The following is a 23,823-nucleotide window of genomic DNA, read 5'->3' on the forward strand; positions in this document are numbered from 1 at the left end:
CCTTACCTCCCTAATCTTACTACATTTGCACACACTGTATATACATTTTTCTATGGTGTTATTGACTGTACGTTTGTTTATCCCATGTGTAACTCTGTGTTGTTGTTTGTGTCGCACTGCTTTGCTTTATCTTGGCCAAGTCGCAGTTGTAAATGAGAACTTGTTCTCAACTGGCCTACCTACAGTTGAAATAAATAAAATAACAAATAAATAAATGAAAAAGTATTCAGACCCTTTACTCAGTACTTTGTTAAAGCACCTTTGTCAGCGATTAAAGCCTAGAGTCTTCTTGGGTATGATGCTACAAGCTTGGCACACCTGTATTTCTCCCATTCTTTTCTGCAGATCCTTTCAAGCTCTGTCAGGTTGAAAGGGGATCATCGCTGCACAGCTATTTTCAGGTCTATCCAGAGATGTTCGATCGGGTTCAAGTCTGCGATCTGGCTGAGCAACTCAAGGACATTTAGAGACTTATGAGCGCTCTGGAGCAGGATTTCATCAAAGATCTCTCTGTACTTTGCTTTGTTCATTTTTTTCATTAAACCTGACTAGTCTCCCAGTCCCTGCCGCTAAAAAACATCCCCACAGCATTATGCTGCTAACACCATGCTTCACCGTAGGGATGGTGCCAGGTTTCCTCCAGATGTGACGCTTGGCAGTCAGGCCAAAATGTTCAATCTTGGTTTCATCAGACCAGATCATCTTGTTTGAGAGTCTTTAGGTGAATTTTGGCACACTCCAATCGGGCTGTCATGAGCCTTTTACTGACCAGTGTACACTCAACCATAAAGACCTGATTGGTGAGGTGCTGCAGAGATGGTTGTCCTTCTGGAAGGTTCTCCCATCTCCACAAATTAACTCTGGAGCACTGTAATAGTGACCATCGAGTTCTTGGTCACCTCCCTGAACTAGGCCCTTCTCCCCCGATTGCTCAGTTTGACCGGGTGGCCAACTCTAGGAAGAGTCTTGGTGGTTCCAAACTTTTTCCATTTAGGAATGATGGAGGCCACGGTGTTCTTGGCGACCTTCAATGCTGCAGACATGTGTTGTACCCTTCTCCAGGTCTGTGCCTTGACACAATCCTGTCTCGGAGCTCTACGGATAATTCTTCAACATCATGGCTTGGTTTTTGCTCGGACATGCACTGTCAACTGTTACTGTGGAACCTTCTATAGACAGGTGTGTGTCTTTCTATTACGGTTTTCTTCTGATGAAGGAGAGGAGGACCAAAATGCAGCGTGGTTATTTTGATTCATGTTTAATAAAATAATAAACACGAACAATACAAAACAAGAACCGTGACGTGAAAACCTAAACAGCCTTATCTGGTGCAAACTAACACAGAGACAGGAACAATCACCCACGAAACACTCAAAGAATATGACTGCCTAAATATGGTTCCCAATCAGAGACAACGATAAACACCTGCCTCTGATTGAGAACCACTTCAGGCAACCATAGACTTTTCTAGATAACCCCACTATACCACAATCCCAATACCTACAAAAAAAACAAGACAAAACACACCACATAATTAACCCATGTCACACCCTGGCCTGACCAAAATAATAAAGAAAACACAAAATACTAAGACCAGGGCGTGACACTTTCCAAATCATGTCAAATCTATTGAATTTACCACCGGTGGACTCCAATCAAGTTGTAGAAACATCTTGAGGATGATCAATGTAAAAACAGGATGCACCTGAACTTAATTTCAAGTCGTATAGCAAAGGGTCTGAATACTTATGTAAATAAGGTATCGGTTTTCAATTTTTAATAAATTAGCAAACATTTTAAATAACCTGCTTTTGCTTTGTCATTATCGGTTACTGTGTGTAGATTGATGAGGAACATTTTTAAATTTGATACATTTTTGAATATAGCCCCAATGTAAGAAAATGCGGATAAAGTTAAGGGGTCTGAATACTTTCTGAATGCACTGTATTTTGGTATTTTTGGAGCTTTTGTTTGTGTTTTTTCGGGTCTCCTCCATACTGCACAACGAGCATGAGATAGTGAGTAGCATTTTTTTTGTTGCCTTTCTTATACTAATAGACTTTTCGAAGAGGGATGCAAATTTGCTCTTGTTTGCTGAATGTTAAATACAGCAGCCAAAATAACTTGCGGGAAAGTTTGAAAATAAAGAGAACGCAATAAAGAAAGTCACCTTTTACTAGAGAGATTTACACAGTTATCAAAACGTCACGCCAGGGTAAGCCTACACGAAACACAACCCTTATTTTAAGAGTTTCTAAAATCCCCTATGGGAAAAATTTATGGTGGAAAAACCATTGGAACTATTTCCTTGTTTGACCGCTAGGTTTAATAGGCATTATGACTCATACTGTGGTACTCTTTTGCCATCTCAGTCTCTGGACTTGAACCCCATTGAAACCTGTGGTTTGAATTAAGAGGGCAGTCCACAAGCACAGACAAAGAATATCAAGGATCTGGAAAGATTCTGTTTAGAGTGTTCTCTAATCTCATAAAAAACATTTTTTAGAAAAAGGCTCAGTGCTGTCAGGGTGCTTGGATTACTGACAACTGGGTTGGCAATAATTTTGACTCCCTATCTTAAGATTTTTTTTTTACTACTTATTAAACCAAATCTGTCTCTAAGCAATTGCAGTAGTATAAAATAATATACTTTTTGTGGTTGTTGCATGCAATATAGCACAGTATTTGTATTATTTATTTTATGCAGTCTTTTTTGCTCATCTTAATCAATGGTGTCAATAATTATGGACCTGACTGTAATAATGTATAGCATAACATTTAAAAAAAATAACAGAACCATGAAATATATACATCTGCGCACTGTTGAAGAGAAGCAAAGCTAAGCTGAGACAATATGCCTAATTTAAAATACTGTTCCAGGACTGCCTGGAAAACAGTGGCAAGTGTTACTCAGTGGACAATCCCGGCTAATAAAAAGTTATTATAAACTAAATTAATAAGGACCAGAAAATGTAAACTCGGCAAAAAAAGAAACTTCCTCTCACTGTCAACTGCGTAAATATTTGTATGAACATAACAAGATTCAACAACTGAGACATACACTGAAAAAGTTCCACAGACATGTGACTAACAGAAATGGAAGAATGTCCCCCTGAACAAAGGGGGGTCAAAATCAAAAGTGACAGTCAATGCAGCTGGTGGCCACACCAGATACTAAGTACTGCAGTGCATCTCCTCCTTATAGACTGCACCAGATTTGACAGTTCTTGCTGTGAGATGTTACCCCACTCTTGCACCAAGGCACCTGCAAGTCCCCTGACATTTCTGGGGGGAATGGCCCTAGCCCTCACCCTCCGATCCAACAGGTCCCAGGCGTGCTCAATGGGATTGAGATCCGGGCTTTTCGCTGGCCATGACATTCCTGTCTTGCAGTAAATCACACACAGAATAAGTGCATGGCTGGTGGCATTGTCATGCTGGAGGGTCATGTCAAGATGAGCCTGCTGGAAGGGTACCACATGAGGGAGGATGATGTCTTCCCTGTAACGCACAGCGTTGAGATTGCCTGCAATGACAACAAGCTCAGTCCGATGATGCTGTGACACACCGCCCCCAGACCATAACGGATCCTCCACCTCCAAATCAATCCCGCTCCAGAGTACAGGCCTTGGTATAAACGCGAATCCGACCATCACCCCTGGTGAGACAAAACCGCAACTCACCAGTGAAGAGCACTTTTTACCAGTCCTGTTTGGTCCACCGACAATGGATTTGTGCCCATAGGCGACGTTGTTGCCAGTGATGTCTGGTGAAAACAACAGGCCTACAAGTCCTCAGTCCAGCCTCTCTCAGCCTATTGCGGGCACAGTCTGAGCACTGATGGAGGGATTGTGCGTTCCTGGTATAACTCAAGCAGTTATGTTCGAATGCACCGATCCTGTGCAGGTGTTGTTACACGTGGTTTGCCACTGCGAGGACGATCAGCTGTCCGTCCTGTCTCTTTGTAGCGCTGTCTTAGGCGTCTCACAGTACGGACATTGCAATTTTTTGCCCTGGCCACATCTGCAGTCCTCATGCCTCCTTGCAACATGCCTAAGGCACGTTCACACAGATGAGCAGTGACCCTGGGCATCTGTCTTTTGGTGTTTTTCAGAGTCAGTAGAAAGGCCTCTTTAGTGTCCTAAGTTTTCATAACTGTGACCTTAACTGCCTACCGTCTGTAAGCTGTCAGTGTCTTTACGACCGTTCCACAGGTGCATATTTATTCATTATTTATGATTCATTGAACAAGCATGGGAAACAGTGTTTAAACCCTTTACAATGAAGATCTATTTGGATTTTTACGAATTATCTTTGAAAGACAGGGTCCCGAAAAACGGACGTTACTTTTTTTGCTGAATTTACTGTAAGACACATCAAATCCAGCCATCTCCTTTCTTCTTGGTGAAAAGGCAGCACACATTTGTATTACTTTATCATAAACCGTCAGTCTGTATCTGAGAAGTAACTATCAAGTTCTGTGTATCCTACATCACCATTAAAGAGACCCATATCATTGCATCCGAAATGGCACCATATTCCCTTTATAGTGCACTACTTTTGACCAGTGCCCTACGTGACTTGGTCAAAAGTAGTGCACTACATAGGGAATAGGATGGCATTTGGGACACAATCATAGCATTCCATTTCTCACACATTGTTCAGTGATATGGATCTGGCTTTTACCAGGTAATGTTTAATCCGTCCTAATAATACTGCATGGTTGTGCATCTCTCTATGGGGTGTCACTGGAACAAACTAGAAACCTGACAGAGAAATTGACATTTGTGCTGAAAAATGACTCTGGTGCAAAGGCAGACCAATAATGTAGGAAATATAACTATTCAACAAATTCCAAGACTAAAGAAAAAAGGCATATTTGTAGGAAATGTCAATGTTAATTGTTGGGCATACCTTATGTGGTCATTATTCTAACATTACGTTACTTGGTATTACAATGGTAATTCAGTAATTGTGTTATAATTGAATCGTTTTTTTAATTGCACAAGAAGAATAGGGACTGTTCCTTATTCCACTGGTGTAAAAACAAGAACCACTCAACTTCATCACTGTGCAATTACAAAGCTACGGCTAAACTATTATGTAATAATCTAACCGTGTCATTACAGTGTAATGACACAGGTAGAAGAGCAACAATGTGAAGTGTCAGCGTAAATGACACAACAGAAGAGAAAGGATGTTGTACCTTGATAGACATGCACTGGCTCTCATGCAGGATCATCTCCTCTGAGAGAAGAAGTGTTCGCTCGCTACACAGTTCCAGGGGCTACAAGAGAGAACACAACAGTAAACACCCCTGTGCTAATAATGCATGATTTGATATCATATATACTGAATATGCCATTTAGTACACTCTTTTATCCAAAGCGACTTACAGTAATGCGTGCATACAATTTTTGTATGATTTGCCCCAGCAGGAATCAACCTACTATCCTTGGTGTTGCAAGCACCATGCTCTACCAAGTTAGGATATACACACAGGATATGATTTTGTCTATCTTTCTATCTCTCTGAAATCAAACCTCTTAGGTCGAGTTTAAATCGGATGTTAAATAACATTACACCATCACAATCATGAATCTCACTAATGCTGGGTCATGTTCACTAGGCCCGAAAGGGAAGAAAACAGTCAAATGAGGAGGTACTGTTGGAACTTGTCAAATAAGAAACAATCGTTTTCGCTTTGCGTTCCACAACAATTTGATATGTTTTGCTACAACGTCACCTCAAACACTACCCTGCTGTCAGTTTGATAGTCTTCTACTTGCTTCTCATCCAGACACCCGAATCATGCATCTGATCAGTTCAGCCAAGGAACAAATATGACTGACAGCAACAACAGACCCACCAGTCAGCTCAAGAAAAACATGATCATGTAATAACACAAATTAATAAAACAAAAGAGCCAACCTGAACAAAGACGGGGAAGATGAGGGTTTTGGGCGCCAGCGTGACGTAGGTTCCGTAATTGGAGTAGGGCAGATGAGACTGGACAATGGTGCAGTTCTGGTAATTGCCATAGCTGGGTTGGTAGCCAGATGGGGGCAGCATGGTAGCCGTCTTACCGATGATGGAGCGTTGAGAAGATAAGCCTGTGGCCTGTAGCCCGCTAGCAGTGTCCTGTAGAAAGCCATTGCCCTTCTGAAGTCCACCGCTTGGGTGACTTTGATAAATCTTACCTGTTTTGGTAAAACATGAATGCAAGAATATCCTCTCAGAAAAATATACATAGAAAGTTAACATACTGTACAGTACACTCCCCTAAGTATTTATTTAGACAGTGAAACAACAACATTAAATTTGGCTCTAAACTCCAGCATTTTGGATTTGAGATCAAATGTTTCATATGAAGCGACAATATACAATGTCACCTTTTATTTGAGGGCATTTTCATTCTTATCTGTTTTACCATATAGAAATGAAAGCACTTGTCTGTATGTACAGTTGAAGTCGGAAGTTATGTAAACTTCAACTGTACACCTTAGCCAAATACATTTAAACTTGGTTTTTCACAATTCTTGACATTTAATCCTAGTAAAAAATGTCCTGTCTTGGGTCAGTTAGGATCACCACTTTATTTTAAGAATGTGAAATGTCAGAATAATACACTGCTCAAAAAAATAAAGGGAACACTAAAATAACACATCCTAGATCTGAATGAATGAAATATTCTTATTAAATACTTTTTTCTTTACAAAGTTGAATGTGCTGACAACAAAATCACACAAAAATTATCAATGGAAATCAAATGTATCAACCCATGGAGGTCTGGATTTGGAGTCACACTCAAAATTAAAGTGGAAAACCACACTATAGGCTGATTCAACTTTGATGAAATGTCCTTAAAACAAGTCAAAATGAGGTTCAGTAGTGTGTGTGGCCTCCACGTGCCTGTATGACTTCCCTACATACAATGCCTGGGCATGCTCCTGATGAGGTGGCGGATGGTCTACTCAGGGATCTCCTCCCACATCCGCCAACTCCTGGACAGTCTGTGGTTCAACGTGGCGTTGGTGGATGGAGCGAGACATGATGTCCCAGATGTGCTCAATTGGATTCAGGTCTGGGGAACGGGCGGGCCAGTCCATAGCATCAATGCCTTCCACTTGCAGGAACTGCAGACACACGCCAGCCACATGAGGTCTAGCATTGTCTTGCATTAGGAGGAACCCAGGGCCAACCGCACCAGCATATGGTCTCACAAGGGGTCTGAGGATCTCATCTCGGTACCTAATGGCAGTCAGGCTACCTCTGGCGAGCACATGGAGGGCCACCCCACACCATGACTGACCCACCGCCAAACCGGGCATGCTGGAGGATGTTGCAGGCAGAAGAACGTTCTCCACGGCGTCTCCAGACTCTGTCACGTCTGTCACATGTGCTCAGTGTGAACCTGCTTTCATCTGTGAAGAGCACTGGGTGCCAATGGCGAATTTGCCAATCTTGGTGTTCTCTGGCAAATGCCAAACGTCCTGCACGGTGTTGGGCTGTAAGCACAACACCCACCTGTGGACGTCGGGCCCTCATACCACCCTCATGGAGTCTGTTTCTGACCGTTTGAGCAGACACATGCACATTTGTGGCCTGCTGGAGGTAATTTTGCAGGGCTCTGGCAGTACTTCTCCTGCTCCTCCTTGCAAAAAGGCGGAGGTAGCGGTCCTGCTGCTGGGTTGTTGCCCTCCTACGGCCTCCTCCACGTCTCCTGATGTACTGGCCTGTCTCCTGGTAGCGCCTCCATGCTCTGGATACTACGCTGACAGACACAGCAAACCTTCTTGCCACAGCTCGCATTGATGTTCCATCCTGGATGAGCTGCACTACCTGAGCCACTTGTGTGGGTTGTAGACTCCGTCTCATGCTACCACTAGAGTGAAAGCACCGCCAGCATTCAAAAGTGACCAAAACATCAGCCAGGAAGCATAGGAACTGAGAAGTGGTCTGTGGTCACCACCAGCAGAACCACTCCTTTATTGGGGGTGTCTTGCTAATTGCCTATAATTTCCACCTGTTGTCTATTCCATTTGCACAACAGCATGACATTTGTCAATCAGTGTTGCTTCCTAAGTAGAAAGTTTGATTTCACAGAAGTGTGATTGACTTGGAGTTACATTGTGTTGTTTAAGTGTTCCCTTTATTTTTTTTTGAGTAGTGTAGTAGAGAGAATGATTTATTTCAGCTTTTATTTCTTTCATCACATTCCCAGTGGTTCAGAAGTTTACATACACTTAGTTAGTATTTGGTAGCATTGCCTTTAAATTGTTTAACTTGGGTCAAACGTTTTGGGTAGCCTTCCACAAGGTTCCCACAATAAGTTCCCACAAATAAGCTCCTGACAGAGCTTGTGTAACTGAGTCAGGTTTGAAGGCCTCCTTGCTCGCACACGCCTTTTCAGTTCTGCCCACACATTTTCAAAAGGATTGAGGTCAGGGCTTTGTGATGGCCACTCCAGTACCTTAACTTTGCTGTCATTCAGCCATTTTGCCACAACGTTGGAAGTATGCTTGGGGTCATTGTCCGTTTGGAAGACCCATTTGCGACCAAGCTTTAACTTCCTGACTGATGTCTTGAGATGTTGCTTCAATATATCCACATAATTTCCCTTCCATATGATGCCATCTATTTTATGAAGTGCACCAGTCCCTCCTGCAGCAAAGCACCCCCACAACATGATGCTGCCACCCCCGTGCTTCACAGTTGGGATGGTGTTCTTTAGCTTGCAAGCCTCCCCCTTTTTCCTCCAAACATAATGATGGTCATTATGGCCAAACAGTTCTATTTTTGTTTCATCAGAACAGAGGACATTTCTCCAAAAAGTACAATCTTTGTCCCCGTGTGCAGTTGCAAACCGTAGTCTGGCTTTTTTATGGCGGTTTTGGAGCAGTGGCATCTTCCTTGCTGAGCGGCCTTTCAGGTTATGTTGATACAGGACTCATTTTACTGTGGATATAGATACTTTTGTACCCGTTTCCTCCAGCATCTTTACAAGGTCCTTTGCTGTTGTTCTGGGATTCATTTGCACTTTTCACCCCAAAAGTAGATTCATCTCTAGGAGACAGAACGAGTCTCCTTCCTGAGCGGTATGATGGCTGCGTGGTCCCATGGTGTTTATAATTGCATACTATTGTTTGTACAGATGAACATGGTACCTTCAGGTTTTTGGAAATTGCTCCCAAGGATGAACCAGACTTGTGGAGGTCTACAATTTGTTTTCTGAGGCAAAGAGGCACTGAGTTTGAAGGTATGCCTTGGAATACATCCACAGGTACAACTCATTTGACTCAAATGATGTAAATGACCCTTTCAGAAGTTTCTAAAGCCATGACATAGTTTTCTGGAATTTTCAACTTAGTGTATGTAAACATCTGACCCACTGAAATTGTGATACAGTGAATTAAGTGAAATGATCTGCCTGTAAACAATTGTTGAAAAAATTACTTGTCATGCACAAAGTATATGTCCTAACCGACTTGCCAAAACGATAGTTCGTTAACAAGAAATTTGTGGAGTGGTTGAAAAAGGAGTTTTAATGACTCCAAATGTCCGACTTCAACTGTATCTAGTCCCCCCATTTTGAAGGTGTCATAAACATTTGGACAAATTCACATATGAGTTTTAAAAGTAGTGAAATGTTTAGTATTTGGTCCCATATTCCTAGCACGCAGTGACTTCATCAAGCTTGTGACTCTACAAACTTGTTGGATGCATTTGCAGTTAGTTTTAGTTGTGTTTGAGATTGTTGTATGTTTTTTTTGGGAGTATGATATTTAGATTTGCTTCATTAAGAAATGCTAGCAGCCATGACAATTCAAACGTGAGTTGTTTCGGGGTGTGGTTTGATGTGAGTGTCTCTTGTGTTTGGTTGCAGGTGGGTAGAGTTAGCCAAATCATTTAGCCAATTAGCTTCAGCCCGCTGGTGTGCAACTGTGGCAAAGTTGGTTTGACTTTGGATAGCCTATCTCTGGGGATAGTTAAGGACCGTCAATAAATTACACATGTAAATGGGATAATATTTTCATGTTTGACATCTTTTAGTTGTCTCATTAACCTCTTCAACCTATGGGGGCGCTATGTCATTATTGGATAAAAAAAAAAAACGTGCCCGTTTTAAGCGCAGTATTTTGTCACGAAAAGATGCTCGACTATGCATATAATTGGCAGCTTTGGAAAGAAAACACTGACGTTTTCAAAACTGCAAAGATATTATCTGTGAGTGCCACGGAACTCATGCTACAGGCGAAACCAAGAGGAAACTCAAACAGGAAATGAGCAGAATTTTTGAAGCTCTGTTTTTCTATCGTCTCCTTATATGGCCGTGAATGTGCCGTGAACGAGCTTATGCTCTCTGCCGTTCGTCCAAGATGTCTGCAGCATTGTGACGTATTTGTAGGCATATCATTGGAAGATTGACCATAAGAGACTACATTTACCAGGGGTCCGCCCGGTGTCCTGTGTCGAAATTATTGCGTAATCTCTAGGCCCATGTGCGTTCCATTTCTTCAGAAGAGAAAGTCAACTGCCACGATGGATTTATCGTCGATAGATATGTGAAAAACACCTTGAGGATTGATTCTAAACATCGGTTTGCCATGTTTCTGTCGATATTATGGAGTTAATTTGGAAAAAAGTTTGCGTTTTAATGACTTAATTTTCGTTTTTTTTCTAACCCAAACGTGATGGAGAAAACGGAGCGATTTGTCAACACAAATAATATTTTTGTAAAAACTGAACATTTGCAATCTAACTGAGAGTCTCCTCATTGAAAACATCTGAAGTTCTTTAAAGTTCTTCAAAAGGTAAATGATTTTATTTGAATGTTTTTCTGGTTTTTGTGAAAATGTTGCTTGCTGAATGTCAGGCATAATACTATGCTAGGCTATCAATAGTGTTACACAAATGCTTGTTTTGCAATGGTTGGGAAGCATATTTTGAAAATCTGAGATGACAGTGTTGTTAACAAAAATCTAAGCTTGAGAGCTAGCATATTGATTTAATTTCATTTGCGATTTTCATGAATAGTTAACGTTGCGTTATGGTAATGAGCTTGAGGCTGTATTCACGATCCCGGATCCGGGATGGCTCGTCGCAACAGGTTAAATGCTTTCAATATTTATCAATTAATTTCAACAATTTACAGTATAGTTGATTTAAAGTTTTTAAGTCATTGAAATTTGGAGCTATTGACATTTTAAAATATTGTCCCATGTACATTGCGTAATTTGTGACCCTATTCAGGAAACTAGGCATATGTCACAAGGCACGACTTCATAGGAGAGCCATTTGAACGTAAAAAATATTTTTTTAATCAAAATGTGTTTATTTTGGCAGAAATGCCCCCCCCAAAAAAGCTGTTTGCTTTTCTAGTTAGAGCATAATGTTAGGCAGTGTTGGCACTTTGTTCATTGTTGTTTAACTAGCTAACGTTAGCTGGCTAGCTTGTTATCTAACGTGACGTGTGTACAACACCCGTTGAATATGGCTGGTGTCAGTAAACATCGGCAAAAAAGCGTAATGAAATTGTTGCCAGCAGAGCTGGTTAGGCTGTTTTCATGTTATCCAGAGGTAAACAAATCATCGGCCAGAGCGTCAAGTGTGCGCTTCGAGAGTGAAACGAGATGGGTGGGGCTAAAGCTTAACTGGGTGTGAACGATGCTGAATGGGTGTAGACAAAGAAGAGCTCTTCACTAGATACCAAAACATTCAAAGGCGATTTTCTCAAAAGTGAGTTTACAAGTTGATCAACTTTCAAAGCAGAATTATTTTCCCATTGTTCCTCAAATGCAGTGTATGATATACCATTTTGTAGCTCTAAGTCTTTACTTTTATCCAATGTAAAAAAACACCATTTCACATTTTGCTAAATAAGACCGAATCCAGGTGGTGAGTAACATTTACTGATGGTCCCTAACTAGCCACATAGGGATATCGAATGCCAAACCAAATTGACCATGGGCATTACGATGGGGTCGCGTGCAATTGATGATTACTTGGGTGATGCCGGCTGTGTCAGGCAGGATTGAAATTAACCCAATCCAAGGAAAACCATTATGGTACCCTTCATTCCATGACATACCATTTTGTTAAACTCACAAATTCCAGTTTAGGACGAGACTGACTATGACCAGAATTATTGTTTTTACTGTACATTTTGTAGTACATTTTGACACCAGAATAAATGTTTCTGTCTCTTATCGATGCCACATAGGTCATTTTCAAAACAAGAAGTTGCTTTTTGTTGGTCTTTAGAGTAGTCAAAAGTTTAGTAATTGCGTGCTAGGAATATAGGACCAATGACCACATCAAGCTTGTGGCTCTACAAATGTATCTTGTTGGATACATTTGACACTTGTTTTGGTTGTGTTTCAGATTATGTTGTGCCCAATAGAAATGAATGCTAAATAATGTACTGTGTCATTTTGGAGTCACTTATTGTAAATAAGAATAGAATATAATATGTTTTTGAACACTAATGAACACATTCTTCTTGATATGTCACACCTGTCAGGTGGATGGATTATCTTGGCCAAGGAGAAATGTTTACTATTTCTGTCTATAATTAAGCCATTTTGTGGTGGGGAAAAACTCATTCTGATTGGCTGGCCTTGGCTGCCAAGCTTCCCTGCCCAGTCATGTGAAATCCATAGATTAGGGGCTTTTGTATTTATTTCAATTGACTGATTTCCTTATATGAACTGTAAGTCAGTAAAATCTTTGAAGTTGTTCCATGTTGCATTTATATTTTTGTTCAGTATAAAATCTGCTGCAGATGGAGTGGGCCTCTCTGAGCTGGATCTGTCTGAGCTGACTTCTCTGTGTGTGAGCAGCTTGCAAACGTGATTGCTGTCCTCAAATGATCAACTTTACCCTGTATATCTAAAAATGCCCATTTCTTAGCTACCTGCCCATTGACTCTGGGGCCGACAAGAGCTTAATGGACGCTACCCTGGTGTCGGAGCTGGGCATCACCACACAACCCCTCTCCATTCCCATGGACGTCTGAGCATTGGATGGGCGCTCTATTGGCAGAGTCACCCACACTACGTTTCCCATTAGCCTGAGAGTGTCGGGCAATCATAGTGAGAGCATGTCTGCATCCGTGTATCGACTACCGGGGTCTCAATGACATTTTGAGCCTCTCCAGGGAGCAACCATCTTCTCCAAGTTGGACCTTCAGAATGCCTACCATCTGGTTCGGATACGGGAAGGGGACGAGTCTTTTTTTATTATTTTTTTTATTTTTTCACCTTTATTTAACCAGGTAGGCTAGTTGAGAACAAGTTCTCATTTGCAACTGCGACCTGGCCAAGATAAAGCATAGCAGTGTGAACAGACAACACAGAGTTACACATGGAGTAAACAATTAACAAGTCAATAACACAGTAGAAAAAAAAAGGGGGGGAGTCTATATACAATGTGTGCAAAAGGCATGAGGTAGGCGAATAATTACAATTTTGCAGATTAACACTGGAGTGATAAATGATCAGATGGTCATGTACAGGTAGAGATATTGGTGTGCAAAAGAGCAGAAAAGTAAATAAATAAAAACAGTATGGGGATGAGGTAGGTGAAAATGGGTGGGCTATTTACCAATAGACTATGTACAGCTGCAGCGATCGGTTAGCTGCTCGGATAGCTGATGTTTGAAGTTGGTGAGGGAGATAAAAGTCTCCAACTTCAGCGATTTTTTGCAATTGTTCCAGTCACAGGCAGCAGAGTACTGGAACGAAAGGCGGCCAAATGAGGTGTTGGCTTTAGGGATGATCAGTGAGATACACCTGCTGGAGCGCGTGCTACGGATGGGTGTTGCCATCGTGACCAGTGAACTCAGATAAGGCGGAGCTTTACCTAGCATGGACTTGTAGATGACCTGGAGCCAGTGGGTCTGGCGACGAATATGTAGCGAGGGCCAGCCGACTAGAGCATACAAGTCGCAGTGGTGGGTGGTATAAGGTGCTTTAGTGACAAAACGGATGGCACTGTGATAGACTGCATCCAGTTTGCTGAGTAGAGTGTTGGAAGCCATTTTGTAGATGACATCGCCGAAGTCGAGGATCGGTAGGATAGTCAGTTTTACTAGGGTAAGTTTGGCGGCGTGAGTGAAGGAGGCTTTGTTGCGGAATAGAAAGCCGACTCTTGATTTGATTTTCGATTGGAGATGTTTGATATGAGTCTGGAAGGAGAGTTTGCAGTCTAGCCAGACACCTAGGTACTTATAGATGTCCACATATTCAAGGTCGGAACCATCCAGGGTGGTGATGCTAGTCGGGCATGCGGGTGCAGGCAGCGATCGGTTGAAAAGCATGCATTTGGTTTTACTAGCGTTTAAGAGCAGTTGGAGGCCACGGAAGGAGTGTTGTATGGCATTGAAATTCGTTTGGAGGTTAGATAGCACAGTGTCCAATGACGGGCCGAAAGTATATAGAATGGTGTCGTCTGCGTAGAGGTGGATCAGGGAATCGCCCGCAGCAAGAGCAACATCATTGATATATACAGAGAAAAGAGTCGGCCCAAGAATTGAACCCTGTGGCACCCCCATAGAGACTGCCAGAGGGCCGGACAGCATGCCCTCCGACTTGACACACTGAACTCTGTCTGCAAAGTAATTGGTGAACCAGGCAAGGCAGTCATCAGAAAAACCGAGGCTACTGAGTCTGCCGATAAGAATATGGTGATTGACAGAGTCGAAGGCCTTGGCAAGGTCGATGAAGACGGCTGCACAGTACTGTCTTTTATCGATGGCGGTTATGATATCGTTTAGTACCTTGAGTGTGGCTGAGGTGCACCCGTGACCGGCTCGGAAACCAGATTGCACAGCGGAGAAGGTACGGTGGGATTCAAGATGGTCAGTGACCTGTTTGTTGACTTGGCTTTCGAAGACCTTAGATAGGCAGGGCAGGATGGATATAGGTCTGTAACAGTTTGGGTCCAGGGTGTCTCCCCTTTGAAGAGGGGGATGACTGCGGCAGCTTTCAATCCTTGGGGATCTCGGACGATATGAAAGAGAGGTTGAACAGGCTGGTAATAGGGGTTGCGACAATGGCGGCGGATAGTTTCAGAAATAGAGGGTCCAGATTGTCAAGCCCAGCTGATTTGTACGGGTCCAGGTTTTGGAGCTCTTTCAGAACATCTGCTATCTGGATTTGGGTAAAGGAGAACCTGGAGAGGCTTGGGCGAGGAGCTGCGGGGGGGGGCGGAGCTGTTGGCCGAGGCTGGAGTAGCCAGGCGGAAGGCATGGCCAGCCGTTGAGAAATGCTTATTGAAGTTTTCGATAATCATGGATTTATCGGTGGTGACCGTGTTACCTAGCCTCAGTGCAGTGGGCAGCTGGGAGGAGGTGCTCTTGTTCTCCATGGACTTCACAGTGTCCCAGAACTTTTTGGAGTTGGAGCTACAGGATGCAAACTTCTGCCTGAAGAAGCTGGCCTTAGCTTTCCTGACTGACTGCGTGTATTGGTTCCTGACTTCCCTGAACAGTTGCATGTCACGGGGACTATTCGATGCTATTGCAGTCCGCCACAGGATGTTTTTGTGCTGGTCGAGGGCAGTCAGGTCTGGAGTGAACCAAGGGCTGTATCTGTTCTTAGTTCTGCATTTTTTGAACGGAGCATGCTTATCTAAAATGGAGAGGAAGTTACTTTTAAAGAATGACCAGGCATCCTCAACTGACGGGATGAGGTCAATGTCCTTCCAGGATACCAGGTCGATTAGGAAGGCCTGCTCACAGAAGTGTTTTAGGGAGCGTTTGACAGTGATGAGGGGTTGTCGTTTGACTGCGGCTCCGTAGCGGATACAGGCAATGAGGCAGTGATCGCTGAGATCCTGGTTGAAGACAGCGGAGGTGTATTTGGAGGGCCAGTTGGTCAGGATGACGTCTATGAGGGTGCCCTTGTTTACAGAGTTAGGGTTGTACCTGGTGGGTTCCTTGATGATTTGTGTGAGATTGAGGGCATCTAGCTTAGATTGTAGGACTGCCGGGGTGTTAAGCATATCCCAGTTTAGGTCACCTAACAGAACAAACTCTGAAGCTAGATGGGGGGCGATCAATTCACAAATGGTGTCCAGGGCACAGCTAAGAGCTGAGGGGGGTCGGTAGCAGGCGGCAACAGTGAGAGACTTATTTCTGGAGAGAGTAATTTTCAAAATTAGTAGTTCGAACTGTTTGGGTATGGACCTGGAAAGTATGACATTACTTTGCAGGCTATCTCTGCAGTAGACTGCAACTCCTCCCCCTTTGGCAGTTCTATCTTGACGGAAGATGTTATAGTTGGGTATGGAAATCTCTGAATTTTTGGTGGCCTTCCTGAGCCAGGATTCAGACACAGCAAGGACATCAGGGTTAGCAGAGTGTGCTAAAGCAGTGAGTAAAACAAACTTAGGGAGGAGGCTTCTGATGTTGACATGCATGAAACCAAGGCTTTTTCGATCACAGAAGTCAACAAATGAGGGTGCCTGGGGACATGCAGGGCCTGGGTTTACCTCCACATCACCCGCGGAACAGAGAAGGAGTAATATGAGGGTGCGGCTAAAGGCTATCAAAACTGGTCGCCTAGAGCGTTGGGGACAGAGAATAAGAGGAGCAGGTTTCTGGGCATGGTAGAATATATTCAGGCATAATGCGCAGACAGGGGTATGGTGGGGTGCGGGTACAGCGGAGGTAAGCCCAGGCCCTGGGTGATGATGAGAGAGGTTGTATCTCTGGACATGCTGGTTGTAATGGGTGAGGTCACCGCATGTGTGGGAGGTGGGACAAAGGAGTTATCAGGGGTATGAAGAGTGGAACTAGGGGCTCCATTGTGAACTAAAACAATGATAACTAACCTGAACAACAGTATACAAGGCATATTGACATTTGAGAGAGACATACAGCGAGGCATACAGTAATCACAGGTGTTGAATTGGGAAAGCTAGCTAAAACAGTAGGTAAGATAACAGCTAGTCAGCTAACATGGCTAGCGGGCACAAGGGGTACCTGGTGATGTGGTTCGGACTGACCAACGCTCCCGCAGTGTTCCAGGCCCTTGTCAATGATGTGCTCTGAAACATCAAGAGCACGTCTTCCATGTCTGACAGGTCCTCCAGCGTCTCCTGGAGAACCAAGCTGTTCGTGAAGGCAGAAAAGTGTGAGTTCCGTTGGTCCACCATCTCCTTCCTAGGATACGTCATCACTGCAGGAAGTGTTCAGACAAGAGAATTACTCAGTGTCAAGATGGTGTTGGAGGAGTGGAGGCACTGGTTAGAAGTGGCAGAACAGCCATTTTTGGTGTGGACGGACCATTAGAACCTGGAATATCTCCGCATCACCAAGCGCCTCAACTCCAGGCAGGTGAGATGGGTCCTGTTATTCACTCGCTCCCATTTCGCTGCTTCCTTCCGCCCGGTGTCCAAGAATGTGAAGCCTGGCGTGCTCTCACGTCTTTACAGCCCGGCTACTACACTTCTAGCGGCTGCTATTGTCTGGGGAATTGAGAGTCTGGTCTGCAAGCCACAGTGTTCCCAGCCATACCCCGGGGGCGGGGGACCGGTTTCCCAAAGCCTCCCATTTTATTCATTTTCCTAAGTTGCCCTCAGCTAAGGAGACGGCCCAGCTCATTGTGCAGCAGGGCTTCCTGATCCATCGACTGCTGGTCGACATGGTCTCCGATCACAGTCCCCAGTTCTCGGTTCTGGAAGGCGTTCTGCACCCTTATTGGGTCGTCGGCCAGCCTGTCCTCTGGTTTTCATCCCCAGTCCAACGGCCAGTCGGAGCGAGCCAATCAGGACCTACTAATCCCACCACCTGGAGCCAGAAACTCATGTGGGTGGAATATGCTCGCAACAGACTTCCTTGTTCTGCTACGGGCCTCTCACCTTCCCTAGGTTAACAGCCCCCGCTCTTCCCGGAGCAAGAGGCAGAGGTCAGCACACCTTCTGCCCAGGTGTTTGTCCTTCATTGTTGCCGTACCTGGAAGAAAGCCCAGGCCACTCTTCTCAGACCACCTCCAGGTACCGACGACAGGTGGACCACCACCGGAACCCTGCTCCCCGCAACCGTCGTGGGCAGAGGGGATGGCTGTCCACTCGGGATCTGCCCCTACTGGGTAGAGTCCAGAAAACTGTCCCTCCATTTTATCGTCTCTTTCCCCTTCTCCAAGATCCTTAGCCCCTCTTCTATTGCGCCGTTCCCTCCATATATATTCCACTATCTCACAACCCCTTGTCTCCTGTGTTCTCTGTCTGTTGCCAGTTCGTCTTGTCTGGAGTATAGAGCCAAATTAAAAGTTGCAGCTTCACAACCCAAACAAATACATATTATAAGCCTCATACATGCTTTTAACAAGCATTAAAAAGCATTATACCTGCAAGCTTACATTTTTTAAGTGTTTAGTAAAGTGTTACCAAATCTACTGACTGGTTAGTTAATCTTATGAAAGTTGCTTACCAAGTGTACCATTCCGGTCTTGATAAACGGGATGCAAGATCTGAGAAGTAGAAAAGGATTAAAACCGTCTAGTGAGGTCAGAAGATGACAAGGGGGTTAACTAGTTGCTCCTACCCTCTACTTTTTTGAACATTTTGTTAAAAATCGCGCAACATTTCAGCGCCCTGCTACTCATGCCAGGAATATAGTACGTTCATATGGTTAGAATGTGTGTATAGGAAACCCTCGGACGTTTTTAAAACTGGTTAAATCACGACTGTGGCTATTACATAACGTGCGTTACATCGGAAAGCGCAGGAAAACCTGATCACAGAAAATGGAAATAAATATCCTTGCGCCACTTCCAGCAATTGTTAACAGTGAGCCGAATTAGATAAGACCGAGCATTCAACTCCCACAGCATCCCCATGCAGTCGAGTATCTTGTGAATTTAATCCTCTTTGATTCTTGGTTGAACCGAAAGAGGGGCACGACGTACCTCCGGTCTCCGCCCAGATCATTCCGGAAGAGCTCTCTCCTGAAATTTTTTCCAAGACGACAGCTAATGATATGTACATCGCCTACGGATGAATTTATCGCTTATTAACGTTTACTAATACCTAAAGTAGCATTACAAACGTATTTCGAAGTGTTTTGTGAAAGTTTATCGTCTACTTTTTGAATTTAAAAAAATGACGTTACGTTGTGAAATCGCTGTTTTTTTCGTTTATCACACAGTCTACATATAACGATATCTTGGCTTTATATGGCCCGATTTAATCGAAATAAAGACCCAATAGTGTTTATGGGACATCTAGGAGTGCCAACAAAGAAGATGGTGAAAGGTAATGACTGTTTTCTATTTTATTGTGCGGTTTGTGTAACGCCGAAATGCTAATTATTTTGTTTACGTCCCCTGCTGTGCTTTTCTGTTGTAGTGTATTGGTGCATGCTATCAGATAATAGCTTCTCATGCTGTCGCCGAAAAGCATTTTAAAAATCTGACTTGTTGCCTGGATTCACAACGAGTGTAGCTTTAATTTGATACCCTGCATGTGTATTTTAATGAACTTTTGAGTTTTAACTAATACTATTAGCATTTAGCGTAGCACATTTGCATTTCCAGAGCTCTAGTTGGGACGCAAGCGTCCCAACTAGAGGCAAGAGGTTAAAGGTCTACAGTTTACAGTGTGGACGGTGGTGCATGCGGTGACATGTATAATTTTGGTATTTGGTATTTTATTAGGACCCCCATTAGCTGTTGCAAGAGCAGCAGCTACTTTTCCTGGGGTCCACACAAACCATGAAACATAATACAGAATGACACAATACAGAACATCAATAGACAAGAACAGCTCAAGGACAGAACTACATACGTTGTGTAAACATAAGCTGAATATGAATCAAGAGAGGAACAGTGAGCGCTAAACCTAAGCTTGCATTCAAAATGTCACCCTATTCCCTAATTCGTGCACTACTTTTGAAAAAGTAAAAAGTAGTGCACTATATAGGGAATAGGGTGACATTTGGGCATACAGCCTATGAGTCACAAAAAGATTTGCTGAGCTCCATGGATAATGTAGTCTATACAATCACCTGGCTTCCCGGGTCCACAGGGGAGAGGATAATGTAGTTGTCACCATTTGATGAGGTCACCCGGGTGCCTTTGAGGGTCCGAGTCCTGATCTTAGTAGTCCCGTAGTCTGGCTCCTGTCCCTTGTAGTACTCTCCCTTGTCTTCTCGCTTGTCCCTCCACAAGGATCCATGGCCGCCCTCTGACACCAGCCCTTGCTTACGTCCACTCCGTCTGCCATGGGTGGGGTGGGTCAGCAAAGGCGGGGTCTTGTCTCGTTTCTTCCCCGCCGGGGACACCACAGTGTCGTAGGCAGAGGCCTTATAAGACGGTCTGTGGATCAGGCCCTCAAAATACGGCTTCATAATAGGTAGGGTCCTCCATACCACTACAGTGATCTCATTGTGGCAGTTTCTATGAACGGAAAGGACAGTTGATTCAGACAACACATTTGATAGGAGAGAACCTGTTGCACAGTATGTACTGTAGGGCTGTCCCTGGCAACAACAACAAAATCTTGGTCGACCGAGAGTCATCCTGTTCTTTCAACCAATTGATTGGTCTAAATGTTTAAATGCATATTTCCATATTCCATAACCATATGTTTGAATAAATTCAACTACATATGCACTGAGCTTGTCTGATGCTTTAAGCACACTGTTTGATTAAATAACAAAATGACGACTCAAGGAGACCGATGGTCAAACTGTGCTAAAAGAATGACAGTGAGTGCCCGTGTGACTGGAGTGAAAAGCCAATTAAAAAGGCACCACAGCACAGCAAGTGATTATTGCGCTGTCTGTGCTGAAGCTGCAACATCACTTCAGCCATTTAGTTTCTTACTTGTTTCTGACTGAAACGTTATTTTACCAAATCCATTCCCTATCCCTCAAAAACATTTTCCCTATTCCCTCAACCCTTGCTCTCTTTACGTGACACATGTAAGCATGTTTCACGTAAAGAGCATTAAGTTTGAAATTTTTAATACATTTGTAAACATTTCTAAAACCTGTTTTGATTTTTCATTATGGGGTATTGTGTGTAGATTGATGTAGAAAACAATTGAATCCATTTCAGAATAAGGCTGTAACGTAAGAACATGTGTAAAAAGTCAAGCGGTCTGAAAACTTTCCGAATGCACTGTATATGGATGATTTAAGTCAGGCCCATATAACAGTCAGGCTATTGATTATAGACCTAATTAAGTCAGGGTTTATTCTCTCAATTATCTTAGACAATTAGGCTAAGGAAGGGCTGCTCCTCGTCTCTGCTGCTGCCTCTGCTGAATTTGGGGTGGCAGGTAGGCTAGTGGTTAGATGTTGGGTCAGTAACCGAAAGATCGAATCCCCTAACTGACAAGGTACAAATCTGTTGTTTTGCCCCTGAACAAGGCAGTTAACCCACTGTTCTATTGTAAATAAGAATTTGTTCTTAACTGACTTGCCTAGTTAAATAAAAAATTGTTCTCAATCCCAAAATGCTGGTTAACTTTTCTATTATGCATATAGCAACAAAGGGAACGATGCAAATTCTACGGCGCACGAAAGAATTAGGTTTCAGAACGGCGGACAACGACCATATCCAAGTGCATTTGCTATAAAATAATATTCGATTTATCAATGTTGCACCATTGTTTTTAATTCATATAACCATATACAATTTCAGTATCAAGTCTTACAGTAATGGATTGTGCCATCCCTGTGGCCTCCGCAGTGGATTAGTACCGAGACAGGCGTGAATCAGACAGGTGTCTTGTACACCATAATATATATTTTTTTTTATGAGATATATATATATATATATATATATATATATTTATATATATATTACACACACAATAAAATATATATTGTGACTGCTCGACTAAAGAAATTTCGGTCGACCAACAGCCTATCGACCAAACAATCGACTAGTCAACTAAATCGGGTCAGCCCTAGTACTGTATGTTCAGGACAGGTGAAACCCAAAGGGAGATCGGACAGTGTAGGACTGTAGGCTACCTGAATGCGTGAGCAAGGTCAACACACTTCCATTGCTCCACTGGTTGGCCATTGAGCTGCAGCACAGTGTCCATCTGCTGTAAGCCAGCCTGGTGCGCTGGACTCCCTGAGACACAAACGCACACGCGCACACACACAGAACCCAAAAGAACACAATGACTCATGACGAAACAGGAAGTATAAATGAAAATGCAACCAATATCAACAATAATGCTACACAGTATGGTAGTAAAAGAAGCCACACTCATCCAGTAACTCCATGAACAACCACTAATGTTTAATCTCGCCAACCCAACACCAAATCTTGCGTGAGCATTGGCCTGCGGCGAGCTGGCGGGGTAGCAGACAAGTCCACACCCTCTCCTCTGAGACACTCTCGGGCCAAGTCTCTGGGCCAAATGAAGACCTCCCCTTACGAAATTCAAAAGATGCCAGGTGTAGGTGCACCCCCTCCTGACCAAGGCCTTTTCATTATCACAAGAGACTCATTTATAGACAATACCATTCAATGAGATGATTGTTTGGGAGGATGAATTAGTAAAAGGTTAATCTCAGACTCCTCATTGAACAGATACTCATATTATTACACCTTACGTCTCGTGGAGAGACTTACGTAACATAATTGGTATCGTTACATCTGTCACCAGACTGTGGGATGTGACGAATAACGAGGAACTATTGTTCCGGTGTGCTGATTTTGTGTCACTGGATATTTTGTGCTGATTTTGTGTCACTGGATCAGAATTGACCTGCACCTAGCATGTTCTGAGTTTTGGAAGGGGAGAGGACATTTGGCTCATAGACATGTGGAAAGAGGGGGGTGGAGTTACTAAAGTGGTTCTGGCACTTCCGCTAGTTTTGAATCTCATACTTCTTCTCCCCCCTGAACCGAATTGTTGAAATTGTGAAATTTAAAGTTCAGCATGCACATTTTGATGGGGCAAACCACAAAAACATTTTTTAGACGCATGCCAGCAAAGCCATTACACAACACATTCATTACACTATAACAGTGACAAACAGTGCACACAAACAGTTAGGCCCTACATAAAGCTGCCAACAGCAGTCCCAATACCTTACCACTGCTACACCTGGCTATCAGCGGAGCCTTGTCTGAGCACTGATACGTTTTAGCTATAATTTCTCTTCATTATTTCTCTTCATATGAAAAGGATTAAAAAGCATTTGCAAGGAGATTTGATTCACAATGATGACTGCCAGCTTGTTAGCTAAGATTTTGAAAGTATGATGTTGACATAACCAGTCCAATCAAAGCTAACGTGATTTGACGTCATTTTATCTATGGCCAATGACCTTGAGCATTCTTGGGTGGGCACTTCTAATGTAACTCTATGGCAGCACCCAAGCTTGCATGGTGACGAGTTATTCACATGACTGGCCTATCTGTGTGATGTTTTTTCTCACCTGAATGATCTGAATCTAGGATTACAGGGACTCTCCACAACTATATTCAATGTGCGGGACAATATTGAGGCTATGATTAAGAAGTTGGAGCTCTTTGTCTGCATTAACAAGGACAACACAATTTGTGTTCAAATTAACTCAAGATTCGTTATCCCTTTCATGCCCTGCCTCCAGTTCACTTACCGATATCTGAACAAGAGAGCCTCATCATATTTGCAACAAGCGGTTCTGTGAAAATTTAATTTAATCAGAAGCCACTGCCAGATTTCTGGATTGGGTTGAGCTCAGAGTATCCTGCCTTGGCAAATCGCCTTTAAGACACCGATGCCTTTTGCAACCATGTGCCTATATGAGAGTGGATTCTCGGCCCTCACTAGCACGAAAACTAAATACAGGCACATACTGTGTGT

General features: G+C 43.3%; 1 protein-coding gene across 1 annotated transcript in view; it reads right to left on the minus strand.

Moving 5' to 3' along the window:
* LOC115111970 (regulator of G-protein signaling 3-like) overlaps positions 1–23,823 on the minus strand; it is a 90,274-nt gene that overhangs the window by 39,630 nt on the left and 26,821 nt on the right. The window contains 5 exon segments of the mRNA XM_029638549.2: positions 5,207–5,287; positions 5,932–6,200; positions 18,437–18,476; positions 20,012–20,402; positions 21,989–22,094. Of these exon segments, the coding sequence (XP_029494409.2) occupies positions 5,207–5,287; positions 5,932–6,200; positions 18,437–18,476; positions 20,012–20,402; positions 21,989–22,094 (887 nt within the window).

This window comes from Oncorhynchus nerka, linkage group LG27 (assembly GCF_034236695.1).
Source record: "Oncorhynchus nerka isolate Pitt River linkage group LG27, Oner_Uvic_2.0, whole genome shotgun sequence".
NCBI lineage: Eukaryota > Metazoa > Chordata > Actinopteri > Salmoniformes > Salmonidae > Oncorhynchus > Oncorhynchus nerka.